At 53.3% G+C, this 26,160-nt stretch overlaps 1 protein-coding gene across 7 annotated transcripts in view; it reads left to right on the forward strand.

Moving 5' to 3' along the window:
• SZT2 (SZT2 subunit of KICSTOR complex) overlaps positions 1–26,160 on the forward strand; it is a 50,765-nt gene that overhangs the window by 14,604 nt on the left and 10,001 nt on the right. For 3 of the 7 annotated variants that reach the window (XM_073233772.1, XM_017646938.3, XM_073233771.1), the window contains exons 5-58: positions 890–1,021; positions 1,666–1,807; positions 2,227–2,333; positions 5,343–5,553; positions 5,753–5,923; positions 6,371–6,605; positions 6,792–6,921; positions 7,678–7,820; positions 8,053–8,205; positions 8,345–8,459; positions 8,626–8,870; positions 8,969–9,184; positions 9,563–9,641; positions 9,865–9,959; positions 10,223–10,391; positions 10,576–10,690; positions 10,801–10,914; positions 11,111–11,281; positions 11,442–11,536; positions 11,768–11,891; positions 11,994–12,158; positions 12,246–12,450; positions 12,727–12,842; positions 12,975–13,221; positions 14,093–14,234; positions 14,391–14,483; positions 14,608–14,686; positions 14,788–15,081; positions 15,209–15,350; positions 15,526–15,633; positions 15,726–15,789; positions 16,006–16,191; positions 16,547–16,714; positions 16,803–16,890; positions 17,022–17,093; positions 17,273–17,474; positions 18,304–18,403; positions 19,115–19,244; positions 21,014–21,166; positions 21,248–21,350; positions 21,440–21,545; positions 21,621–21,732; positions 22,355–22,473; positions 22,580–22,744; positions 23,049–23,133; positions 23,301–23,465; positions 23,555–23,722; positions 24,089–24,222; positions 24,664–24,830; positions 24,958–25,055; positions 25,142–25,274; positions 25,379–25,509; positions 25,636–25,736; positions 25,809–25,985. In XM_073233772.1, the coding sequence (XP_073089873.1) occupies positions 890–1,021; positions 1,666–1,807; positions 2,227–2,333; positions 5,343–5,553; positions 5,753–5,923; positions 6,371–6,605; positions 6,792–6,921; positions 7,678–7,820; positions 8,053–8,205; positions 8,345–8,459; positions 8,626–8,870; positions 8,969–9,184; positions 9,563–9,641; positions 9,865–9,959; positions 10,223–10,391; positions 10,576–10,690; positions 10,801–10,914; positions 11,111–11,281; positions 11,442–11,536; positions 11,768–11,891; positions 11,994–12,158; positions 12,246–12,450; positions 12,727–12,842; positions 12,975–13,221; positions 14,093–14,234; positions 14,391–14,483; positions 14,608–14,686; positions 14,788–15,081; positions 15,209–15,350; positions 15,526–15,633; positions 15,726–15,789; positions 16,006–16,191; positions 16,547–16,714; positions 16,803–16,890; positions 17,022–17,093; positions 17,273–17,474; positions 18,304–18,403; positions 19,115–19,244; positions 21,014–21,166; positions 21,248–21,350; positions 21,440–21,545; positions 21,621–21,732; positions 22,355–22,473; positions 22,580–22,744; positions 23,049–23,133; positions 23,301–23,465; positions 23,555–23,722; positions 24,089–24,222; positions 24,664–24,830; positions 24,958–25,055; positions 25,142–25,274; positions 25,379–25,509; positions 25,636–25,736; positions 25,809–25,985 (7,680 nt within the window). The remainder of the gene's footprint in view (positions 1–889; positions 1,022–1,665; positions 1,808–2,226; positions 2,334–5,342; positions 5,554–5,752; positions 5,924–6,370; positions 6,606–6,791; positions 6,922–7,677; positions 7,821–8,052; positions 8,206–8,344; positions 8,460–8,625; positions 8,871–8,968; positions 9,185–9,562; positions 9,642–9,864; positions 9,960–10,222; positions 10,392–10,575; positions 10,691–10,800; positions 10,915–11,110; positions 11,282–11,441; positions 11,537–11,767; positions 11,892–11,993; positions 12,159–12,245; positions 12,451–12,726; positions 12,843–12,974; positions 13,222–14,092; positions 14,235–14,390; positions 14,484–14,607; positions 14,687–14,787; positions 15,082–15,208; positions 15,351–15,525; positions 15,634–15,725; positions 15,790–16,005; positions 16,192–16,546; positions 16,715–16,802; positions 16,891–17,021; positions 17,094–17,272; positions 17,475–18,303; positions 18,404–19,114; positions 19,245–21,013; positions 21,167–21,247; positions 21,351–21,439; positions 21,546–21,620; positions 21,733–22,354; positions 22,474–22,579; positions 22,745–23,048; positions 23,134–23,300; positions 23,466–23,554; positions 23,723–24,088; positions 24,223–24,663; positions 24,831–24,957; positions 25,056–25,141; positions 25,275–25,378; positions 25,510–25,635; positions 25,737–25,808; positions 25,986–26,160) is intronic. The other 4 variants (XM_017646940.3, XM_017646939.3, XM_017646942.3 and 1 more) reach the window with 4 other exon arrangements.

The raw sequence follows: 26,160 nt of genomic DNA on the forward strand, positions 1-26,160 counted from the left end.
GGAGGGCAGAGGTTTGGAGAAGTGTGAGACAGGTTGTCGCACTCTGATAGGGAGACAGAGAGGAGAGGTCCCGAGGGCCACCACAGGGACCACCAGGCCTGTATTAAATTTTTAGGGTGGGGCCACTTATTTATGTTGGAAGTAGCAGGAAAGGAGCCCCATGTAGAGAGGATGAAGATACTGACTAAAGGTCCAAGATTAGATGGAGAGATTAGCTTTAGGGTAAAAAAGGAGGAAGAGGAAGAGGAATCTTTCCTTTAGAGCCTCAAAGGAAGAACAGGAACACAGAGAGACAGAAACAGACATTGAGGGCGTTTTCATGGGTTGCAGAATACTGCATCCTCTGGGCTAGGGTAAGTGGGGAGTTCCTGTTGACTGGTTTCCTTTCTCTATGAGGAGAGGGTGGGAGTTATCTGCAGAGAGTAAAGAAGAGGAAGGAGGGGAAAGATTTTGAGCCTAAGTGAGAAAAGGTCCAGAACAGCTCTGCATGCTTAGAAATCAACAGGAACAAAAACCTGAATCAGAATGAGAAAGGTTCTGCAAGGCCAAGACAACCTCAGAGAAAATATTCAGTAGCCCAAAACTGAGGGAGCTGGACGGTGTTATGGCGCCTCCGCGTGGGAGCTTGGGGAAACCCAGTGCCGAGGAAGGTTGTGAGCCTGACGACAGCCCTGCGCAGGGATATGGTATAGCTGGGCTGAGGACTGGTGGAGGAGATGATCTGTAAAGGGGGGAGCTGGCTGTGGAATTAACCAGCCTTATATCCTCCTTAGGTGAGAAGTCAGGATTGCCTAGAGGGAGCTGCATGAAATAAATAGGGAGACCAGGGGAGTACTGACCAGCGTCCCCCGTGTCCTCCATGTCTTGATCTTTCCTTTGTGCTTCTCAGGTGCTAGTGCAGGGCTGCCTTTTGGACCCTTCCCAGCAGGAGGTATTTCTGCAGCAGGTATATGAGCAACTTGGTCTCTTTGAGGATAAGGTAGCCACCATGCTGCAGCGGCAGTGTGACTCTCAGAGCCAGGTATGCAGGAGAGAGGGTGAGTGGGGGCCCCTCAGAAGAGTGCCACGGGATGGGGCAGAGTGCTAGTGAGTGCACACAGGTTTCCTGACAGAGGAGGGCTCAGATGCACTCCCCAAGACACAGATTCTAGCTGGGAGAAAATGAAGGCTGTGTATGTGTGTTTTGTCACTCCTGGATCTTCTCCCCCTATGGGTCTGAGAAGGGGGTCATGAGTGGCTTTGATCACTAGTATTTTGTACAACTGGGGATAAAGCTGCTTGGGTTCACTAGAGTGCACTCCCTCATTCCTTTGGATATCCTAGAAGTAGCCAGGCAAACGGCAGTTCTCTATATCTGAAGAGTTAATTTGATTGATAAATAAAATATTTCCTAGTGGTGATAGACATGGAAAAGGATCCTTATTTGCAAAGGGCAAGGAATCCCACTCTCCTACATTCTGGTACTTCATTTGGTGCCAGACTCCCTGCCCATTTGGAGGGTTAGTGTCTGATGCACATTAGGGAGGAGCTAGGACTCAGGTCTAAAGTAAGGTGGTTGGGGTCCCTGCCTGGCCTGGGCAGTGCGGGGCTAAAAAGTCTGACTTTGCTGTGGATGGGGCAGCAATGCCATCTGTGCCATTCTGTCTTTTCTGTAACTTGAACCAGGCAGAGGACCAGTCCCCAGACTCAGGAGAGCCCCCAGGCCGGAAGGTGGGTGTCTCCATGGTGACAGCAGACCTTGGGCTGGTCAGTATGATTCGTCAGGGCATCTTGGCACTGCAGTTGCTCCCCTCAAACTCTACTGCAGGTCAGTAGAAAGAACATGGGTAGGCGTGGGGCAATAGGAGGGTACTGGAGGGTTGGGGGGAGCAGATTATCAGGAAAGGTAGATAGAAGGCCCAGGGATCCATGGGCCCCAGAGAAGAGGACCTGTTCCCTTGTTTTTAAAAGGTAAGGGTCTGTGAGTGTATATCTCAAGTCCCTCCACCTCTGGCAACCATGAGGGACCTTAGTGGAAAGGAGCAGGGCTCCACAAACATGACTTAGGAGGAGACTGGGATCCAACTCTCAAGAGGAAGAAGCAGAGGAGAAGGAAAGGAGTTGGGGCATTATAAACACATTGGTTGGTGACACTGAGGTCTTGAGGGCCCTGTAGGTTGGATGCCTCCCTGTGATTTAGATATAGTCAGTGTCCCCCCCATCTGAGACTGATGTTTCCTGCTCCAGGTATCATTGTGATCACAGATGGGGTGACCAGTGTCCCTGATGTTGCTGTCTGTGAGACACTGCTGAACCAACTCCGCAGTGGCACTGTGGCCTGTTCTTTTGTGCAGGTAAGAACTTTTCCAGAAGAGGGGAGGGGGAAGCATGGTATTTCACAAAGTTGGGTGTGACTGGTTATTTTCTTACACGTCATAATTTCCCAGGTAAAGCCAAGAACACAGTTACATGTGCAGGCAGTGGGGGTGAACGGGGAGAAGTGTCACGTCTAGAACAGGGTAGGTGGGAGAGGACTCTAATCTTTGTCTTTCCTTTGGGTGTGGGAGACAGCATTCTAATAAAAAGAACGCAGACTTTGAACAATATGACAGTCAGTTGCATTTCTATCTCTCCCATTAGTTATTATTGTTTTGGTTGTAAGGGTCAGGAAACTCGGCTCGAACTAGGTTAAGCAAAGGAGGGACTAGGAATATTCAGGGAACTGCAGCCAGTTTTGATTGGTGGACTGTAAGGTGGGAGGCAAAGAGCTATGGGAAATAAGGCTGGAGGGTAGGCATAAGCCAGAGCATGAAAAGCTGGCTCTGCCATATTAGGAAGTTTTGGTATAAAGCCTTCTGTGATGCAGGTAAATAGAAGGACAGTCACTAGTTGGGTTTATGTTTTATGAAGGTCACTCTTGCTGCTGGGTAAAAGGCAGAAGTGGAGTCAAGGAGGCTGTTAATTACAGTGACTAGATGAGAGAGGAACAGGGGAATGAGGGTAAGGTATGAGAAGGGGATAGGAGTAAGAAAATTAAGAGACAGAGTCAACATGGTGTAGGATTAGTGAGATGTGAGGGATAAGGAAAAAAGAGGAGTCAAGGGTGTCTCCACATTTCTGACTTCAGTGATGACTAGGTAGCCAGCAGAACAAACAGGAGGAGAAGCAGTTGGGCTGGAATGGGAACAAGATAATGAATCCAGATTTGTGCACGTCATGCTCAGGGAGCCTGTGGATCTTCAGGGCAGCAGTCAGGAGCACTGCCTTTGGGGTCAGGCATGCCAGGCCTGAATCCTGGCACCACTTACTAGCTGTGTGATGTTGGGCCCATCACTTCACTTCCAGGTGGGATTCATTTGTAAATGGAGATTGTCACAGTACCTACCTCACTGGGTGAGACGTGCATTTAAAGTGCTTAGCATACTGCATAATTCTGTGACAAATTGCTGCTATTCATAGCACTTAGCAGTTGGATATGCATATCTGATACTCAGGAGACAACACTAGTTAAAAGATGGAGATTTAGGATTTGTCAGCCTACAGATAATAATTGAGAAGAGAAGAGGGTCCCTGAAGAATCTTGGGGAATAGTAGTGTTGAAAGGTCTTTCCCAGCAAAGAATGAAGGGAAATAATCAAATAAGAACCAGGAGATTCTGGTGTGAGACGTCAGAGTTTGGGAAAGAAAGGGGTAGTTAACAGTGTCAGATGCAGTAGAAAGCTCATGTAAATTGAGGACTGAAGAGTACCCTTTGAATTTGGTGATTAAGAGATCATGGGAATCTTCTTCAGGCCATTTCAGTGAAGAGGTGGCAAGGGAACTGATTGCAGTGGATTGAAGAGTGGATAGGAGAGAAGGAAGTAGAGACAAGTGTTGACTCAAGGACTTTGGCAGTTCAGATTAAGTGGGGAGAAAGAATGTACAGGGTGGAAGGAGAGGGTGTTTTGTTTCGTATTAGTTTGTTTTTTAAGCTGGAGACTTCAGCGTGCTTCTAAGGAGCCAGGGTGAAGCCTAATTTGAAAATCAGGAAAGAAAAAGAAGCCTGACAGAATAAAGGTCCTAAATTGACAGGAGGGCATCAGCTCAAGAAACAGATTGAGGGACTCTTCTAGAACAGGAGAGTGTCACTTCTTTCTTTGAGAGAGGATCAGAAGTGAAGGTATAGCTAAATTCTGCCAAGGTCTCTGATACCCCTCTGAAGTAAAAGGCAAAGATGAATACAAAGGGAGGGAGGCCAGAAATAGGAGGAAGGAATGGTATGGAGGACAGCCCTGCAGGGCCAGCTGGTTTGGGTGTCATGTTTGATGTGGAGCCATCCCACACAATGTGCAGTTTTCTCCATTCGGCACCCCGTTTGAGAGCTGGGTATAGAGGTTATGATCTTAGTTGGGGTCTTGAGGTGGAAGCATTAGAAAGTAAAGAGGGCCAGGGATAGACTTGGAGAAAGGCAGAGGTTCAAGTCCTGTCTGTCTTAACGAGGTCAAAGAGCAGCAGAGGAGGAAGATGGAAAGAATACAAAAGGATATGATTGTGTGTAAATTGAAATTGTAAAGGTGAAGTGATTCCATGTGAAACCAAGGGCTGGTGTGTAGCCAGTGGGCAGGTGAGTGAATAGAGAAAGTTTTCAGAGATGAGGGTTAAGAAACAGAGGCCACGGAATTCCATCTACGGTAGGTCTGTAAACATTTCTGTAAAGGGCCAGCTAGTAAATATTTTAAGCTTTTTGGGCCATGTGGTTGTCACAACTACTCAGCTCTGCCCTTACAGCATGAAAGCAGCAGTAGAGAATATGAAAATGAATGGGTGTGACTGTGTTCCAATAATCTTAATTTACAAAAATAGGTGATGTGCTAGATTTGACCCTCAGATTATATGTAGTTTGCTGATCTCTGATTACCTTGATATTCAAAATATGGTCCACAGACTAGCAGTTTTGGCATCATCAAGGAGCTTGTTAGAAATGCAAACTCTCAGGCCCCACCCCAGACCTGATAGATTTTAACAAAATCTCCAGGTGTTTTGTATGCACCCTAAAGTTTGAGAAGCACTTTGTTATAGACACTGAAGTCTCTCAGGATGACAGGAAGCCTGTGAGCTAGTTGCCAAAATCTTCAGCAAATGGGGTCAGGCTGGCGTTTGATGTTGAGGAAGAAAGGTATGTCCAGATAACATGGGCTGCAGGCAGAAGGACTCAGGGAAGGAAAGTTGTGGAGCAGTTGTCTGTCCTGAGAGAATGCTGGCCCACTTCCCACTCAGTGGTCCGGGGGACAGGAGCCACCACCAGCCCCAGTCTCTTCCTTTCTGGTTATACTTCCTTCGGTGCCATTTTTGGAGTTAGGTCCCTAATTGCTTACTTTCTTCAGGTGGGAGGAGTTTACTCTTACGACTGCAGTTTTGGTCATGTGCCCAATGTGGAGTTGATGAAGTTCATTGCGATGGCCACATTTGGCTCCTACTTGTCCACCTGTCCTGAGCCTGAGCCAGGCAACCTGGGTCTGACCGTCTACCACCGAGCATTTCTTCTCTACTCCTTCCTGCGCAGCGGGGAAGCCCTGAACCCTGAATATTACTGTGGTGAGGGGCAGATGGGGCAGGTGTGGTAACTGGGGAGTGTAGAATGGACCTTGATATGATGCGGGCATTAGGCTAGGGTTTGAGTTCCTGGGGGACTGACTACTCTGGCTATGTTGGCTCCCCTTGGTTTCAGTGTAGCCCCTTCCCTGTATCTGTCAGCTAACAACCAATTTCCCCCTCCCCATCCTCTCTGGTCTAGGCTCTCAGCACCGCCTATTTAACGAGCACCTGGTGTCCGCCAGCAGTAACCCTGCCTTGGCCCTGCGACGGAAGAAGCACACTGAGAAGGAGGTGCTGGCTGACTTGGTCAGCACCGTATCAGTACGGCTCCGAGAGGGCTACAGTGTCCGAGAGGTCACACTAGCCAAAGGTAAGGGTCATAGGCCCTGCTATATCCTACGAGCCTCTCAGACTTTGTGTACAGGAGGACCTGCTGAATGAAGTGCAAGATACCCATGTATCACATGTGAAAGAGTGTCACAGTGAAGATTCTGCTTATCATTTGGGACAAGTAGGTTCTAAGAGTTACCTTCAGGGCTTAGTTCTCTTAGCATTTAGCTTCCCGATTTTATCTTCTTTTGCCCAAAGTGAGTCAGCTGAGTATGGCATGTTGTTCTGAACTTGTCTTTGTTTCAGATAACTCCTAAAATTTCTGTTTGTGTCACTTGGCAGGCTGTGGGCCTGCAATCTATGGAACCATGCTTGGAAGCTTGGGCCAGGCTAGAGTTCCATGAGATAGGTGGGGGTTTCAGACAGGACTCAATCCCAGGCCAGAGTCCAGTACCTTCACTAACTAGCCCTCCTGCTTCCACTGGAGGAGGGTCCCAGCTGGAGGTGAAGCTGGTGCTGCTATGGAAACACAACATGCGCATCGAGTATGTGGCCATGGCACCCTGGCCCCTGGAGCCCGAGGGCCCTCGAGGAACACGGGTGGAAGTGACAATGGAAGGTGGCTATGACATTCTTCACGATGTGTCCTGTGCCCTAAGGCAACCCATTCGCTCGCTGTATCGAACTCATGTTATCCGACGGTTCTGGAACACACTGCAGAGGTGAGTGAGATCACAGCTCAGTGAGTGATGCCCCATTGTGTGGAAGGACAGATGTATGAAACTAGTTGCTGGAGACAGTCACACTGAGCACCAGGGTTGTGCCCAGGGTCCCGTGTCCCTCTGGTGTTCCCCTCCTCTGTACCCACCAGAGTCAGGTATTGCTCACAGTTGGCCTTTGTTCTGCAGCATTAACCAGACGGACCAGATGCTCGCCCACCTTCAGTCCTTCTCTTCGGTCCCAGAACACTTCACCCTTCCTGACAGCACCAAGAGTGGGGTGCCACTCTTCTACATCCCTCCTGGCTCCACCACCCCTGTGAGTGGCTCTGATTCTCATTGTCCCCATTTTATGCCCACATAAATGCCCACCTATTGACACACCATCTAGAGCCCAGAACCACCTTTTTCCTTCCCTCTCAAGTCCAAGGCACCCAAACCAGAACCTTAAGCTTTAGCCTTGAGAGCAGTTCTCCTTCTGCGTTCCAAGCCCCTGGGGGAAGAGAAGGATCTGTAGAGAGAGTCTGTCCACAGGTGGAAGAGATAAAGACTTGCAGAATGTTAAGGTGGTGTCCCAGCTGACCTCAAGCCCTCTTGTCCCATCTCCACATGGCCTCCCCAACCACCTTCAACCATTTCCCACCACTGCCAGCTACCGTGAGCTGAGCACTTTATAAGACCACAGCTCCTTTGTCCTGTGCTCTCTCACACTCAGCCCATAGCCGTCAGCCGGCTGACAGGAAGGGGATTATGCTGCCATGTGGTGGCTTCATCCTGAGGTCCTGCCATCACTCAGCGGCTTTCCTCCAGAATCAGTGATGGAACCTTGGCAAATTCCATCCTTCACTTGGATTCCACTGTAAAGGGTTACATCATCTGTCCCTGGGCTCTTTCATCTCAATCCAGCCTTCGTCTAGGTGACAGTTTTTGCTTCTGTCCCAGGCTGGGCTGTAAGTTCCTTTAGCCTTAAACCACTGCCATCTCTGACCCCGAGCCCTGTGGTTCTGTTTGCCGTCTGGAGGTGGATCCCTTCTTCTCCACAAACATTCCTATAAGACTGTCCTTCTGCCCCCAGGTGCTCTCCCTTCAGCATAGTGGGTCCGACTCATCCCATGCCCAGTTTGCCGCCTACTGGAAGCCAGTGCTGTCCATGGACGCTAACTCATGGCAACGCTGGCTGCATGTGCACCGCCTAGTGCTAATTCTGGAGCATGACACGTGGGTACCCTCCTCAGGCCATAGCTGGGATGGAGGAGCAGGCAGACGGGACAGGGGGTGAGGGGAAGGGGAACCAACCTTGGCCAAGGAAAAACCATAGACTTTCCTTGTCTTCCTGCTCAACAACCCCCCATATCCTCAGATAGGGCCTTGAGAGAGAGGTAGGAGTCTGTTCTTTTCCCCCAAGTTGGGGGCTCGGAGGTCTGACCTCACTGCGCACCCCTCCTCCCAGACCCATCCCCAAGCACTTGCACACCCCGGGCAGTAATGGGCGCTACAGCACCGTCCAGTGCAGGATCTCGCACTCCTCGCTGACCTCTCTGCTTCGGGACTGGAGCAGCTTTGTGCTAGTCGAGGGCTATTCCTACGTGAAGCTACTGTCGAGGTGGGCACAGTGATGTCCCCTCACTCCTCCCCTGCCTCATCTCTCATCTCTTCCTCTAACCCCAGACCTCTTCCGTACTTCCTCCTAAACTCTTTCACTCCCAGCCTAGAACCGCTCACTGACTCCCATTTCTCCCCAGTGCCCCAGACCAGCCCCCTTCCTCCTTCTACATGGTACGCATCATTTCCAAGGCCCCATGCATGGTTCTTCGCTTGGGTTTTCCCATTGGCACAGCAGCACAAGCCCGGCACAAGGTGAGCTGGGCCCTGACTAACTCCCAGACCAAAGAGCCCTCCAGTGTAGATAAGCTCCTTCTCCCCAAAGCCATGGGACCAGGGCAAGTAGAGAGAGGGCCCCCCAGACCAAGTAAGGCTTGGAGTGGAGGGCTCTCCCACCTTGACTCTGGGCCCCTTCTGCCAGACCTACAGGGTCACTTTTTTCCCTCAGATTGTGTCAGGCTTGCGGGAAGAGATCCTGCGGCTGCGGTTCCCCCACCGAGTACAGAGCAAGGAGCCAACGCCCAAGGTGAAACGAAAAGGCCTGGGGGGCGTTGGTGGGGGCAACTCTCCCTCCAAGTCCCCCCCCATGCTGGGACCACAGCAAGCCCTGTCTGACCGGCCCTGCCTTGTGGTTCTGCATAAGCCACTGGACAAGCTTCTCATCAGGTTGGTGTAGAGGGTGGGATGGGGCTGGCACATGTGGAAGGGCTATGGCTTAGCTGAGTATGAGTGGAATCAACTGGGAGTTGTCCCCTGTTGCCCAGGTATGAGAAGCTACCTCTGGACTACCGAGCACCCTTCTTGCTGACACTGGAGCTGCCAGGGCCACTGCCCTTGGTGTCGGGCCGCTCGGCCTCTTCCAGCCTAGCGTCGCTGTCCCGCTACCTGTACCATCAGCGCTGGCTCTGGAGTGTCCCATCAGGACTGGCACCTGCACTGCCACTCAGCGCCATTGCTCAGCTCCTCTCCATCCTCACTGAGTATGTCACCCAAGCCTGCCAGGCACCTTTGGGCAGGTAGAAAGCAAGTGTAGACTCTGGATGCTGACAGAAAGCCGAAGCCAGACCTTGCCCCTCTCTAAGCCCCTGCCCCTTTGCTGCTGCTCCAGCATGGGGCAACGTGTGCTACTGCCCTCCCTTTCTCCCCACTCCCCTTCTCTATTGTGGCCTTTGGTTCTAATTGGACCTATTGCACCTGAGGGACCAGTAATCTGAGCAGGGCCATCAGGAGAGAAGTCTGCCTGGATGGCTGCCGGAAGATGGGTACAGAAGTGGCATGGGGGCAGTACATAAGTGGCATACTCTTGTGTCTCTCTTGCATCTCATCCTGTCCCTGCCCCAATCTTTATGGGGCTTCAGAGTCCGACTCTCTGAAGGGTTCCACTTCGCCTGCAGTGGGGAAGGAATCATCAACATGGTCCTGGAGCTTCCAATTCAGGTATTCGCCATCCTTCATGATACCTCCCCAGTCAAGGTTCATCACTGGAAGGACACTGGCCTCTGAGCTGGGTTAGGGCTGCTGGAAACTCTGCCTCACAGGGACCTTGTGGCCAGAACCAGGACAGTGTGACAGGGGGACTAAAGTTCTGAGGGCTAGAGCTGGTCCAGGCCAGATTCTGCTTTGGTTGGGGTTTGCCCAAGATCTCCCATTCTGCCCACAGAAAGAGCCCCTGGAGCAGGCTGCCGGCGAAGAGAGGCACACGTGTGTTGTCCAGTACATCCTCTTCCCCCCACACTCCACCTCCACGAAAGACAGGTGTGACCCAGTTCCCTCTGAGACCGCCTCTTCACATTTCCACTTCTCCTTGCCATGCCCTGAAATGCCGTCTCCCATGCCCTGAGAGTTGAAACAGGGTTTTAGATGCTTCATCAGGCAGATTCAGGTCTGGACAGGCTGTGTGCAAATTGTGACCCCCCCTTTGTGCCCTCTGCCCTGCTGCCCTCTGTGGATTGACTCCCTGCCATGTGTCTATGGATGGACTCTAACTAGCTCCCAGCCTCAGGGCCCTTCCTCCTTAGCTTCTCAACAGATGATGACAATGATGTGGAGGTAGAGGCCCTGGAGGGAGACCTGGAGCTCAACCTGGTCACCGAGGTGTGGGTGGAGCCCCAATATGGGCAAGTGGGGCCTGGCCCTGACTGTTGGAAGCACCTCCAGGACTTGACATATTCCGAGATCCCTCAAGCTGTGAGTGACCTCCAAAGTACCCCCATGCTTTATTGGGTTGAGTGCCATCCCCTCTGGAGTATCACACTCTATGGGCTTCCTGTTCCCTCTGAATCCCTGACTATGTGGGCTTCCTTGAGAGCTGGAGGCCGGGGTACTCTGAACTAGGAGTGGCAACCTCTGACCTCTGCTATTCCTCCCTCAGCTCCACCCGCGGGATGCTGCCTGCATAGGCTCCATGCTCAGCTTTGAATACCTGATACAGCTGTGCCAGAGCAAGGAATGGAGTCCCCTGCCCCCAGAGCTAAGGGTCTCTGATGGTCCGTGGGGAAGGGGCCCTGGGGTGGAGCAGGGGAGTGGGTGGAGAGAAGGCAGCCACACACAGGGCATCTGGGTCTCACCAGGTTTCATCTCCTCTGCTCCGTCCTAGGACTGGTTCAGAAAGGAGTCACCTGTGTCCAGGAGATCCCGTTCCATTTTGACCTGATGGGCCTGTTACCTCAGTGCCAGCAGCTTCAGATGTTCTTCCTTCTGCTTTCCAGAGGTGGGTGAACCTTCTACCAGCTCACCCCACACCTAGAGGGCCAGCATGGCCACAGTGTTAGAGCTTAGGGAGCAAGCTCGGGAGTGGTGGGGCAGGAGGCAGCTTGGAGGCTGTGGAGGACTGTGCTGGTCAGGACTGAGTGGGAGCACTGGGAAGCAGGAAGCTCTTTGTGCTGAGTGGAGTGTGTGTCGGGCAGAGCCAGAGGGCATCCCTCTCGCCGAGGGGCCCTGTCCCGCCAACGACATGGTGCTGTGCCTGCTGCACAGCTGCCTGGGACAGGAACTGAGTGACCGGGAGATCCCGCTGACCACTCCTGAGCAGGCCACCTTCTTGAGCGAAGTGCTGCGGAGGACCTGCCATGGTCCAGGTGAGCTGCCCATCTCTTTGCTAATAGCAGACCTGGCCCAGTCCCTTTGCCCTACTCCACAGGGTGGTTTCTGTCTTTGGGTCTTGGCCTTTCCCTCTCTTCACCTCAGAGCCCTGCCTCTGCTGGTCCTGCCTTCCCACCCATCTCTACTCCATTGTAGGACCAGAGGGGTCACCCGAGGGGGTACACGGGATCCCAAAGGATCAAGCAACCAGCAGCGCCCAGGCCACTGGAGACCCCGCCAATCCTGCCCTGGTTAGCACTGACTTGTCCCCCTGAGCCCTTTTTCATGCCGATCTTCCATCACCACCTAGTCATGCTTCAGCTCTGCCCCACTAGCGTGCTAGTACCCGCCACTGACAGGATGCCGTCATGCCCCTTTGTCGTGGGTCTTGCAAGCTAAAACTGGGGTTGGACTCTAGGGTAGAGGAAGGGAGCAGGGGTGGGATGGCCCCTCATATATTGCTCTAATTTTGTTTCTTACAGTGTGTAGGCCCTCCTGAAACTCTCAAGCCCCTCATGTCTGCCCAGCTCCCTCAGTGGCGCTGCTATGCAAGGCTTGTGACCCCCCAGCATGTGTTTCTGACTTTCCTCCCAGCCACCTTCTCAGGTACCAGCCACTGACCCCCTCACTAACCTCAGATACAAACCCCTGAGCTCCCTCACCAGCCCATCAGATGGCTCTAGTTTATGTCTCTCTTTTCCTTTTCAGATATCCAACATCTGGCTGCCTGTGGCCTGGAGGGACCCTCTCAAGAGGAGACAAAGCCTAAGGTTGGAGATTGGAGTGGGGGCCCCAACCTGAAAGATCTGGAAGGAACTGGGGTCAGGGCTACAAAGGCCCAGGTGCCCATCCTCAGTGTCATCCCAGCTGGCAGTAAGTCTGCTGACTTGTAAGTCAGTAAGGCAGGAAGGGGAATAGGAATAGAGGGCTTCAAGGCCAACATGACACCTCTTCCCACAGACAGTGCCCAGAGTCCAGGAGAGCTGAGCCCACCCTTCCGTCAGGACGTAGAGGCGTGCAGTGGGCGTCAGGCTTCACAGACAGACGGGGCAGATGGGCCCCGGACCTGGTGCCCTGTCTACATCTATAGCTGTGCCCTGGAAGCACTGAGGGAGCAGATGGTTGGCATGCAGCCCCCTCAGGCACCCCGAGACCTCATCTTCCGGTGAGTGCCCTAAATGTTGACCTACACCCTTCCCTAACCATGGTCCCCAGCCAAGGCTTGGGCATACACTCAAGTGTGGACAGACGGACCGATGGTCAGCTTCTTAGCTATATTCTGACAGCTCCTTGCTGATCTTCCTTCAGTGAATTGGTTGAACTTTCTGGGACATGAATGCGTGTAGGGACCTGTGGACAGTCTGCTGGAGTGTGGGTGGATGGTGAGTCTTGAGGTGTCACATAGGGGGCTAGGCCAAGCTCTCTTTGCTCCCATTCCTAGGACTCAGTTCCTTGACCAGCCTTCCCTCTCCTCAGTCTGGATGGAGCCCAGGTACAAGGAGGTAGCCAATCACTGTGCCTTGCTCCAGGAGCATGCCCAGCGATGCTACGTCCGTGGTGAGCAGGGGGCCATGGGAGGGAGCATGAGGAAGGAGTGGGGCATTGCATGAGGAGATACAGGCATTACAGGGATAGAGACTGGAGAGGCCAGCCTAGAGCTTGACCCTCACAGCCTCGTGCACTCATCAGGGCTGTTCCGGAGCTTGCAGCAGGCACAGAGCGTGACTTCCCAGGACTTGCTGATAGCAGTGGATGCCTGTGAAGAGCTACTACAGGAAGTAGACATCACTCCTTTTCTGCTCGCGCTGTGTGGCCACACTCGGGGTTTGCCTCACATACCCACAAGCCCTGGTCCTCTCAGCCCTGGGCCCTTCAGCAGCAGCATCGAGGAGGGCCCTGAACCTCGGGAACGAGCAGTCCTGGCTTCTGAGTCCAGGTTAGGCTTGTCCTTGCGTGGCGTGTAAGGGGCACACAGACCAAGTCCCAATACACAGGGACCTTCCGATTCAGGGGAATGGCTGTGCAAAGTAGTACTAGAGAGGCAGCTGCTTTGTCGCTGGCTTCCCACTTCCCACTCAGGCCTCTTTCTCCCATTTGGCGAGGGCAGCAGCCTCCCTCCTGGCTCTGTCCCTCCTGTTCCGGGGTGGAGTGTTGAACTGAGCTGGGGTAGGGAGTCACCAGCTGCTATCAGGGAAAGCCGAAGCCTGTGCTGAAGACATTCCTACAGCAATAATAATCTCCCAAGCTAATCTGAGTTTCACTGAGGCAAAAACTGTATTTTGCCTGCTGCTGAGTCCCCAACTCATTTTAGGGTCCCAACAGGTCCCTGTTGAAGGGCAGGAGAAATGCAGGCAGGCAGCCATGCCCCCCAGCATCTGCAGTGTGTTAGCTCCAGGGAAACGGAAGAGGCAGAGGAACGAGTATGCTGGTGACGCTCCAGCCCAGTTCCCTCTGGATCCCCATCTTTCCTACCCTCAAAAGGAATGCGTTTTCTTTCATCCAACCTCGTTTCTCCATATGTTCTCCATCCATGGTGAATGGTGTCACTATCCATCCAGTGGTCCAAGTCCAAAAACTGGGAGGCATCCTTGCTCATCCTGCATTGCGCAGAAATGTCCGGCCATTAAGAAAGGTTTAAGACAAATGGGTGGGTTGCCCCTCCCACTGCCCGTGCCATGGTGCCAAATACCCTTCCTAGAGACAGACAGGCAGGTGTGCGCTGTCCTGGTGGGGAAGCAGATTTCCCTAGGACTTGGTGGTTCTTAACACTTCAATGCCTGTCCCCCGCCCTCACCCTGACCACTCAGCATAGAGACCGAGGACCTAAGCGAGCCTGAGTTTCAGAGCATGCGTGTCCCTGGCAATCCAGACCCTGGCCTGGAGATCTCTCTAACAGACGTCTGCCAGCTCAGAGGAGAGACACATGATGCCCTGCATAGCCTCATCCAGGTGGGGGGCTTGGTGAGAGTAGAGCAGGGTTGGGGTCCTGCCTGCCCGGAGGCCAGTTTTCTGGGTTGGGGGTGTATGGATGTCTGTTCTTGGGTAGTGGGTGGCATTCTCTTGAGAGGTGGGTGACATTCAGGCCACCTTCTAACCCCAAAACAGGAGAAGTTCCTGGAGATCAGTGGTCTCCACTTCCGCACAGTGCCCTCCAATCCCCACTACTACTTCTACTGCCCTCCATCCAGCAGGCGAGAGGTGAGTGGCTTTCTTCCTTAGCCCTCTCATACCACCAACTCATAGCCCCAGAGGCCCTACTTGACTCCTGTTTTCCTGAGGGCTGGATGTGGCTCTTGTCCAGCTGTCTCTTTCTTTTGCTCAGGATGAGGGCCCTCGGGACATAGTAGACAGAAAAGTCAGTGACCTGGAGTTTTCAGAGGCTGAGCTTATGGGAGAAGAAGGTGCGTGGGCAAGTGGGTAGAGGCGGAAAGGTTGCTTTTAGCCAGGATTCAGGGGCCCCACTGCCAACCCCTCCTATTGACCACACAACTTGCATCTCTAGGAGACACATCAGCCTGCTGTGTGGTCACTGAGAGTGACCCAGAGCTCGAGGTGGAATACCGGGAAAGCCGTGAACCAGACCTGGGGCCTGTTGGGCTAGACTCCGCCTCACTGTCAGATGCAGACACTGTGAACCCTGATGAAGACTCCTTCAGTATCCTGGGGGGTGACTCACCCACTGGGCCTGAGAGCCTCATGCATGACCTGCCACCACTCTTCCTACACCTCACGTGCTCAGTGCGGCTACATGGGCATCATAGCTCAGTACCTGTGTGCAGCCTGCCCACCTGCCTCGGTGAGTCTGGGGGTGCCAGGGGCGGCACAGGCCCCACAGGTGGTAGAGAGCTTGTGAATATACCTTTGGCACTTAGAACTTAGAATCTGTTTCTGTCCCAGGGTTCCTCACTTTCTCCCTCCCCCAGGTCAGGTACTTTCCAGTCTGGAGGGCCCCCCCATTGCAGGCCGAGTGGCCCTGAGGGACCTCAGTGTCACTCTGGATGTCTTCATGCTGACCTTGCCTCTGGAAGTGGAGCTGCCACAGACCTCAGACCCTCAGCACCACAGGTGTGACAGCAAGTTTGATGGGGGGTCTGGAGCCTTGTTGGGATAGGGCACTATTCAAGGAATATAGAGGCCCTGGGGAACTAAGGGCACCTTAAGGATTCCAAGAAAGAAGCTCTAAGAGGACCGTGGGGGGATAGTAGCTGCTGACCTTTGACCTTTGCTCCCACCCTTTCAGGTCAGCATCTGAGAGCAGTGCTTCATTTCCACGATCCCCAGGGCAGCCATCGTCTTTGAGGTCGGATGATGGCCTGGGGCCCTCACTGCCACCCCCAGAAGAAGACAGGTACTTCCTTCTCTTCCTCAGAGTCCCTTGTTCCCTGTTCCTCTTCAGTTTTGTTTTCTGGAAACTAGTATCTGCACCTTTCTTCTAATTAGGCACCCAGCACTATCCAGTTTGGCCACACCCCACAGACTGGCTATCGAAACCACCATGAGTGAGGTGAGGGCCTTCCGTCTCTCAACCTAATTGACAACCCCTCAGCAGTGTAGCCAATACCCTTTCTGTCATGTCAGTAAGGTAAGGCACCCCCTCTATTCTGGGATCACAGTGAGGCGCCACTCAATATGTAAGGCAAAGTATCTTCTAGTCTGGAAGTGAGGTGATGTATCAGTCAGCAAGGGAGGTGCCACTTTCTGGATTGCTCTGTGGCCACAGATCCACTGGTTGCTGGAGGACGAGATGGTGGGGGCACTCCGCAGAGGGGGCATCCCCCAGAGCCCTGCCCTACATCGAGCAGCTGCCCACATCCATAGCTCTCCTGGACGCTCCACCTGCCTTCGCCAAACTCTGCCACTGAGTTTTGTGTTTGGGCCAGAGCGTTCACTCACACAGTTCAAGGAGGTATGCTGCCCTCAGAACACTCCCTGGTCACAGCAAGGCCCATCCTTCCCCAGACTCCGGGCACAGAACTAGAGGCCCTCCCTAGGCTTGAGTCCCTAGAATCACCCTCCTGCCCTCCTCATCATCACACTGTCTGTTCCTCACCCCATGCCTGGCAGCCTAACTCAGTGGGAAGAGGCCCAGTCCCCAACCTTGCCACTGGGCCTGTTGAACCTTACACAAGTCACTGAACCTTTGCCTATCTCAGCATGCTTGGTGTCCAAGTAGTTGTGAGGGTCTGGTGAGGAAGTGTGGGGTGCCATGAATAGGGAGGGCTGCTCCTGTCTAACCTGTCACCTTGGCTCCTGCTTTCCAGGAGTTCCGCCGCCTCCACCTCCCTGGCCATGCTCTTCTTGAGGACCCTGACAGTGGCTTCTTCTTTGTGGCAGCTGGCCAACAGACAGGTGGGTCTCATGGGGAGCCCCCTTCAGCGGCCTGGGCTTGGCACAGCCATGAGGACAGGGCTGAAGGTGTCGAAGGGGAGGTGAGTCTTTCCAGGGTAGACCTGGGGATGGGGAAGGTGGTGGTGCATGTGTGGGCCCTTTACTCAGTCCTAACTTCCTGCCCCTCAGGCCCTGCCAACCAGTCCCCAAGTCCCTGGCTCCCCAGAGGAGTCTGAGGGCCCCCATCTGATCAGTGTGCCCAGCCTGCCACAGGGAGGTAAGCAAGAACTTGGGCAGCAAAGTCTGGGGGCCAGAACCAAGGACTTAGAGATCCCTGCCCTGCCCCATTTCAGAGGGCAGTCCTAGGCAGGACTGAGAGAGGATCCGGGTATCTACTTTTCCTCCCAGGGCGCCAGCCTTGGCCTAGCCGGGGGCCAAGCCTTATGTCCAGTCAGGGAAGTATGGACTCTGACCACCTAGGTAAGCTGGGGCAATGCATGGAGGACTCTCAGCTGATGGGAAGTGGACTCGGCTGCACAAGAGGTTGGGGCAGGGGGGGCATCAGAAGGGACTGACATAGAGGGCCTATTGAGCCTAATGTACTTGGAGGTTCAGAGGAGCCTAGAGGATGGGGTTGACTTTCAGCACATTTGACACAGGTTATGATGGTGGCAGCAGTGGCTCAGACAGTGAGGGTCCCAGTGAGACTCTGGATGAGAAGGCTCCCTTCACACTGCGGACCCCATCTAGGCCAACACCTCCACAGCCTTCACTCCCAATCCTCCCTGGGCCCTGCCTGCCTGACTTCTGGCTCATTGTCCGGGTACTACAGGATCGTGTTGAAGTATATGCACATGCAAGGTAAGCAGAAACCAGGGCCCTGCACCCTGCCTCTGATGTTAGCTGCTTTTCTCTGGTCCCACAGTTCTCCTCTCCAGTGTTAGCAAAAAGTAAGACTTGGGACTGAGGGTTTGGGCAGGGGCCTGACTTGCATTCTAAGGTTGGGGGATCCTGACCTCTTCCCACAGCTTGTGCCAAACCATGTCACTCTCTGCTTTCCTAATTGAGTTGAAAAGCTGATGTGGACTTTGGCTCCTGGCTGAGCATTAAGAGCCTCTATAGTTCAAAGCAGCTTCAAAAGTTGTTATGGGAATAATAGGTAATATTTAATAAGAGCCTATTATGTAGCATATACTGTTCTAAGTATTTACCTGGATCAGCTCATTTAATCTATATAACCTTATCCTACAGTGTATTATTATCCTTATGATATAAAGAAACTCAAGCACAGATAAGTTAAATACTTGCCCAAGGTCACAGTTAGTAAATGGCAGAGCCAGGATTTGTATCTAGGCATCTGACTAAATACTGCTCTAATTATCATGGAGGTGGGGTGGGTTGAGAGAAGGCAAGACCCCTGTTCTGATAAAGAAGATCTGAGAATAAAGAAGAGGTGAGCTGCATGATAGCAGCTTCATTGTGGTGCCACATGGTAGCTAATGAATCCAGCGTAGAGCCTAGGCTACCAGAATTGCTGCTGAGAATTCCATCTTTCCATTCCCCATTGTTAACTTCCCTCCGTCCAGTCCTGCTTCCTTCCCATGGTTCCTCTTGGCCCTGCTCCCATGACTCCTCCCCTGCAGCTCTCTCCCTATTTCAGTTCTGCATCTGATCCATTCCTCCTTCCTAGGAGCCTGATTCGGGATGATGGGGGGCCAGGCACTGAGTGTCGCCACCTACAGCAGCTCCTGGTGAGGCGAGTTGGGGAGATATGCAGGGAGGTCAACCAGGTAAGGGGCAGCTGGGGGCAGGGCTCTCCAGGCATGGACTCAGCTCCAATGAGGATAGAGTTTCCAGGAACCTGACCTTCACAGGCTGTTGATCCATCTTGGACGTTTTCTCTGACCCCTGGTTACTGGGTACTGTTACTCTACAAGCTGGGTACTCCCCCAGCCTACCCCCAGTAACATGGGTTACTCTCATACCCTCCCGTGACATGTTCCCTCTCTTTGCACTGTGCTGGCATTAGCGATATAATAATAGTGAACAGACTAGGTGAAACCCTGACTCTTTGGAGCTTGTGTCAAGTGGGGAGATAAACATTGAACCACTAAATTACACACATTATTTCCATTACAATTATGAAGAATTCTACAGAGGAAGAGTAGACACTGCTGTGAGAGCATATGACCAGGATCTGACCATCTGAAGTATCAGGGAAGGCTTCTCAGAGGAAATGATTTTTAAACGAAGGCCTGAAGGATGGTGAACAGATCTGCCAAAGAAGGATGAGTGTTGCTAATGGGGGTTTGATGCTCAGAGCCCTGAGCTCAGTGACTATGGGACACCATCTCTGACCCCCAGTGACTACTGATGCTCTTTTTGACCTCTGACCTCCAGTGATAATGGATATTCTCTGGCCTTTGAGACCCCTGACCACCACCACTGATGGTTTTATGAGGACCTATTTCAGTTCCCTGATACCTTGCTCCTTCTCCCAGCGGCTGCTGCTTCAAGACCTTCATGACAGTCATGTGTGTAACTCTCTTCTGGTGGCCGAGAGTGAAGAAGATCTGTGGCGCAGCGAGACCCCCTTCCACTCCCGGCAGCGGGCACCACTGCCCAGCGACGGTGAGATCCTCAGGAGCCTCCCCCGCAAGGGGGTCCTGCTGCCCTTTTCTCATGCAGCACCACGGCGAGATGAGGCAGACTCGGATGCAGGGAGAGCAAGGAGGGTTAGGACTGGGAAGGACCACGTGGCTGTTGCAGGCTTATCAGTGTCTTTAGTGAAATTAGTTTCAGTAGAGAAATGAGAACAGAAACCAAGGCAATTGAAAAGTGAAAGGCTGTTGCAGAGAATACCTGCTCTCTCAAGTACATTGGCAGTGAAGGAGAGACAAAAGAGATACAGCAGGAACCAAAGAAGATGTGGGGCGAGGAGGGAGTTTCAGAAAGAGGCAGAGGCTTGAACACATTTATGTTCCACAGGGAAAGAGCCAGTAGATATGGGGTGGTTGACAAACAGGAGAGAAGGGATCCTGGAAGGGGCCCCAGCTGTGACTTGTCCTCCTAAGGGCATGCCTCCACCTGGCCCTGCCTCGGTTTCCAAATTGACCATCTTTCCCCTAGAGGGTAATAGACATGTTGGGCAGTGGAGGACAAGCAGGCCAGTTCCCAGGCAAGAGAAGACCAGAGGGAAGGAGCCTGAGGCTTCTAGGAGAATTTGCCTTCTGATTGGCTCTCTCTCCAGACAGGCTGTCAGGATGGGATTTCTAGGGTTTCTGGTCATTGTTAGGAAACATATGATAATCTACTTGAGATGGTAATTGAAGTCTTGATACTTATGCTCCCTTCTCTTATTCCTCATGAGCTCTCACCCCAGCTCATAAAGGAAAGCCAAGTCATGTCAACTTTTGCAGTTCTCCCTTCTGGTTTAAAAGTAAAATCAGAGCACTCCTTATTTTTAATATTCTCAGCAAGTCTGTAGACAAACATTCCTAACGGCTCTGAAGCATGTGTCTCCCAGCACATCCTGGCATGTATTCCATATCAAAGCAGATAATCTCCATAATTAGTGGACTTTCCAGGGTTTTGATGACATCTTCTGCAAACTGAGCGTGAGCTAGGCTAGCCAAGCACTTTTACTTCAAAATGACTCCAGCAGCTTGAGATGTGAGACTCGTCAGAACCCAGACATAGCCCTTCCTCGTTTTAGTCTCCATCTGGTTTCACTGAAACCCTTAGCAACCAGCACTCCATTCCAAATGCTGCAGCCTCCTGGGTGTCCTGTACACTGCTCACATCTGGCAATACCTTCTCTGGGAAACCAGATTGCCACCTTTGAGCTACTGGAAGGTTCCTCATCAACCTGGGAGCCTGGAGAGGGTCAAACAAGGCATTGGACTGTGGCCATGGGCTCTTGCGTTCTGCCACACTGCTCTCTGGGTTCTTTGGGATGGCTGTCTTCCAAAACACAGGACACAGTTTTCTCCTACTCTGCAGCGGGTATGTGTAAGCAGTCATCCCCCTTTGTTTTAATGGGATTATTATTGCAATTCCCTGTGAGCACATAGATGAAGTATGTATTGTATCGTGACAGGCTCAGAGTGTCTTGGCACATTATCTTTAGGGTTTTTTCATGCTTTGCTTTCCTGGACACCTCTTAGCTCCTTCTCCATGTCTCCCTGAGATAGTTCTGAAAGCTTTTGTGCTGTGGCTTGTCTTCCTAAGAGCATGGCCATGCCTTGTTACCCAAAATAAGCACCTTTCCTCTGCATAATAGTAGACAGGGCTGAAGGGGTGGGGGGTGAGTGTTGAGGACGAGTAGGCCAATTCTGGAGAGAATCTGTGAGGGCAGAGAGCTGTGTCCCCTCTCTGACCCGCTGTCTCCCTACCCCCAGATTATGCTGCTGATGAGACCTGTGCACCGCGAGGGTACCTGGCTGCCACAATGCAGTTTGTTCCTGGTCATTTCTCCTGTGACGTCGTGTGGGGAACTGTGATTCGAGTCCATTCACGCCTCAAAATGGGGCCCAGCATGGGGGTCTCTCGGGGTATGTGATAGGCACGAGAGGGCAGGTAGGGCTGGAGGGGATTCTAGAGGTCAGTCTCCTGAGCCCCCTTTCCTCCCACAGCCATCCAAGCCCTACGCTCTGTGCTTAATGCCTTCTCTGTGGTGAACCGGAAGAACATGTTTGTTTATCAGGAGCGGGCAACAAAGGCTGTGTACTATCTTCGGTATGTGGGCCCTGGGAAGATGGGATGAAGCATGGGTCAAGGATGGCATAGGAGGAGGCATACCCAAAGACCGGGCCACTCTTTCCCAGGCTACTGGAGACGTCCTGCAATGAGCGGCCTTGGGAAGGTGATGCTCTGCCCCCCTCCCTCGCTCTGTCCCGAAGCCAGGAGCCCATCTACCCTGAGGAAGCCTCGGCATGTATTACCCCGACTCCCTGGTGCCCCTGTGCTTTGCTCCCTGGAGCCAGGCTCTGACCAGTTTTCCTGCAGGGTCCTCGTTCTCCCCTGGACGTGGCTTCCAGCCGCGGTTCAGATGCTGCACGTCCTGTGGGCCAGGTGGACAGGCACATCCAGCTGCTGGTGCATGGCGTAGGGCAGGCAGGTACGGACTGTGAGGAGGGGGAGGGGAGGTACCAGATGAGGTTCCAGAATCCTTTGGGACTTCCTTCGGCACCTCCTACTCCAGCCCCTTCTATGCTCTGGGCTTGACAGGCTCCTGAGAAGTTTAGAGGGGAGGACCTGTAGCTGATCGAAGTGCAGCTTGGGGAAGAGGAGCCATCAAAGCAAACACCTGTGTATCTAGCCTAGGCGACTATGTGGATAGATGGTGGTTCCACTGGCCGGATACCAGGGGCAGTTTGGGGTGAAGGTGATATGTCAGTTTGAGATCCTGTTTGAGATGTCTTGAGCCTGAGGTATCCAGTAGGCATACGGATTTTCTACTAATATTTATGGCTCATTTAATCTGTACCAGGTCTTGGACTAAGACTTACCTATGAGCTAGATGCTATTGTTATTCCATTTTATGGATGAGGACACTGAGGCTTTCAAAACTAAGATTCATTGGTCCTCACTCACACAGTGAGTAGCTTGGCAGAACTAAAACGCAGTGCTAACTGCCTCCAGTTTATGGAGGAGTGTTTGCCTCTGGGGGTTTAGGGCTGGTGTCGGGATTGCTGGGTCCTCTGCCAGTGTCTCTACCTTCCCACCATGGGTACATCAAGGTCCAGAGATCACAGATGAGCTGGTGCGTGTTCTGCGTCGGCGCCTGGACGAGGCCACACTGGATGTCATCACCGTCATGCTTGTCCGGAACTGCAAGCTAACACCAGCTGATGTGGAGGTCAGCTCCCTTCCAGACTCCAGCATCCCCCCAAGGCTCAGGTATAGGGACAGCGTCTGCCAGAACCTCTGCATTCAGCTCTGATTCTCCTTCCTACTCCCTGCAGTTTATCCAGCCCCCCGGAAGTCTGCCCTCAGAGGTGCTGCATCTGGCCCTGCCCACCTCCTGCAGGCCCTGGCTTCCTGCCCTGGCCTGGTACTTGCGGCAGAACTTGCTCATCTTCCTGCACTCTCCCAAGTACACAGACAGCAACAGCCGGAACCACTTCCAGGTGAGACTTTATCCACCTCTGTCCATACCATGGGCACTGGTGCACCCCCACCCCCACGACACACACATGCCTGTACACAAACACACCCTTCTTACATAACTGCTTTGTGCAGATGCCTCATATGACCCTTTGCTCATGGACCTATATACACCCATGCCCCCAATCAACCAACATACCCTTACTGTCCCCCTGCGTCTTCCTGTGCTCCCGTGTCACCTGTCCCCATTCCCCACTGTGGATACCTGTCCCCGATAGCTGTGTCCATTTGCTCAGTCTTAGCGCTCTGTCGCTCTTCTCTCCCCAGCATCCACTCCCACCACAGGGTGGCCTTCCTGACTTGGACATCTACTTGTATAACAAGCCTGGTGGACAGGGCACTGGGGGCAAAGGTACAGTGTAGGGCCCACGCCTATGGCACTACCAGGTGTGGAAAATGCTTTTCCTGTCTCATGGTTGAGTGGGCCTCTCCCATCCTTAGACTAAGGGGGATCTGGGAGGGATGGAGGAGAGTGTGTGGAAGTCCCAGACCTGAGCCTTCATGTGGATTTCTACCCAGGGGTTGCCTGCATCACTCTAGCCTTCGTGGATGAGGGAGGGGCCCCCATCTTGCTGGCATCGTGGCCCCCTTCCTCTCCAGGGCCCCCAGACCCACTGCAAGAAGAGGAATTTGAGCAGCTGACCCAAGTCACTCACTGCCCGGTTGTGACAGACAGTTCTTCAGGTGGGGCAACTTGGTCAGAGGAGGGGGATGTTCAGTTAATGCTGCAGGAATGAGAGGCACTCTGAAGTCACCCGCATTCTTTCTTCTAGCTCAGAACGGGGCCCCACGGCTTCGACTGGATGTGTGGGAAAAGGGTCACATCAGTATTGTGCAGCTGGAGGAGAAGCTCCGAGCAGCAGCTCGCCAGGCCCTGGCTGATGCCACCATGGAGCTACGGCTGCTGCCTGCCTCGCTGTGTACAGAAGACACATCCCCAGGTATGATGTTGGTCCAGAGAATGTCACAGAGCCGGGCAAGATAGTGTTTCAGGTGAGGGTGCAAAGGTGAGGGTCAAGAATACATGACAGAGGCCCCATCTGAAACACACCTTCCCAGTCATCCACTATCTTCTCCACACCAGCAAGGTGATACTATGGCGGCAGACATGTCCGTGTACAGCTGCTAACCCACTTAGGGCCATCACTTAACATAACACACACATGAAGCCATGTACTGTTAGTTCACATACTGTCGCTCACTAACACAGAGAAGTAGCAAGTCACTCTTTCACCAGTCTTAGGGCTAGGTTGTCTGAAATGGGGATTGGTGGTCAGTGATAGGAGTTTATTGTCTGGTGTCCACAGGAAGTCTCAGGAGCGGGTCGTTGGAAACCAAGAGCCCTGCAGGCCGAGTTAGCACCTTTCCCCCTGGCCCTGGCTCTGTGGAGCCTGTGACTCCCCCCAGCAAGGCCGGCCGGCGTAGCTTCTGGGATATGCTGGTAAATGGGAGAACGGGAGGAAGTGGTGGAGTTGGCAGCTACCTTCTTGCCTGCCTCCTAGCTCCCCCTACAGTCCCCTACAGGCCTTGCCCAGGATCACCTGTTCTATAAAAGTACTTTGTCCCTTGGATGGGAGTTTGCAGAATGTGACAGCTTCTCACTGATGTAGAGAGAGCCTCAGCTTATTAAGTGCTGTCACTTCCATTTCTCTTGGTGAATCCTCACAGCAGCCTGCAGGATAAGCAGGGCTTCTACCAATGGGGATGCTGAGGCCCAGGAAACTTGAGTAGCCCACCCAGGGCTGTCTAGTCAGCCTCCAGTGAAGCCAGGGCCTGTAGGCTGCCACACCCTCCAGGCTCTTATTACAATTCCATGATGCCTCCATCCTCCACCTCATCCCCATTCCCATTAGCCCTTCCTCATGCACTGTGTTGCCCCCAGAGTAAAACAGAATGTGGGGACTTGGGTTCCCCCAAAACAACGGATGACATTGTCCTGGATCGGCCAGAAGACACCCGGGGCCGGAGGCGTCACAAAACTGAAAGTGTTCGGACTCCTGGTGGAACTGAGCGGGCCCCAGGCCCAGATTCTGGGGCCCAGAGACACAGGTGTGTATGTGTACTTGGTGGTGATCATGGGACATGTGCTGGGAAGTCACAAGAAGGTGGTGTTGGTTTGTACAAACCCACACATGCCTGGATAGGTGTGAGGGTCTTACTCCTGCTGTATCTTCAGGCGCCGGACTACGCAGCTAGAGGAGGGCGAGGTGGGGATCCTGCAGCCCTTGTTTGCTCATGTTGCGCAGCACTGGATGGAGTTTATGGTTCAGATTGGTGAGACCCCAGCCCCCTCTCCCATCCTCAGCCCCATGGCCTGGTCCTCATCCCGCAGCCCCACCGTAACTCTGCCCTGGTTGCAGGCTGTGCCTCCGTGTCCAGGAGTTCTGCCCACATGGTGTCCCGGTTCCTCCTCCCATCCATCTTGTCTGAGTTCGCCACTCTGGTCACTTCAATGGCTGGTGACACCAGTGTCCGTGTCTTTGAGCAGCATTTGTGAGTTTGGGTTCTCATGGAGGCTGAGCTAAGACAGGTGGGGGCCAGGCCTAGGGATGGGGCCAAGGACGGTCTGCTTTCTGTCCATTCCACCCTCTCACTAGGGGTTCAGAGCAGGAGATCTTCAGTCCTTGTTCCCTTGGACAGCTGGGCCCAACTCCATGCCCAGCAGCTGAGCGGCATCTGCTGCTTCTGGGAAGGAACTTCTTGCAGTGGAGACGACCAACCCAGCAGGGTGAGGGCATGGCCTGAGGAGGGTGGGTTCAGTGACTGACAGGGTAGGCTCTGACCCTACAGGGGGCAGGATGGGATTGAGGGGGATCTGTTTCCAGACGCTCATTGTGCCCCTCTCCCGCCAAAGCTGCCAAAGCTGTGCAGCGCTTTGAGCCAGGAGGCGATGGGAGTTTGGGGAGAAATGCTCCCCGGCAGAGGTTTTTGCTGTTGGAGGTTGTGGACAAGAAGGTAGGTGTGGGGCCAGGGGTTGGGTGGGAGAAGTGCTCTGTGATCTCACTGACCCTGACCCCTGACTTTCAGCTTCAGCTGCTGACCTACAACTGGGCTCCAGACCTGGGAGCAGCACTGGGCCGAGCACTGGTTCGCCTCGTGCAGTGGCAGAACTCACGTGCCCATCTCATCTTCTGCCTGCTCAGCCAAAAGCTCGGACTCTTCCATCACTGTGGCCAGCTGGACTTCCCAGTGCGGGATGAAAAGGTGCCTGCTGCTCCAGCCCCTCGTCCAGTTCTGGCTCCTCAGGGATCAGCTAGAGGGGATACCAGCCCAAAAGCAGGGGAGAGGGGACAGACTGAGGGCAGAGGCTGTGGGCAGGGAGTCTAAGAGAGGAGGCCATGGAGTAGGAGAGAGTCTGAGGGCAAAGGCCATGAACCCA

This window comes from Manis javanica, chromosome 4 (assembly GCF_040802235.1).
Source record: "Manis javanica isolate MJ-LG chromosome 4, MJ_LKY, whole genome shotgun sequence".
NCBI lineage: Eukaryota > Metazoa > Chordata > Mammalia > Pholidota > Manidae > Manis > Manis javanica.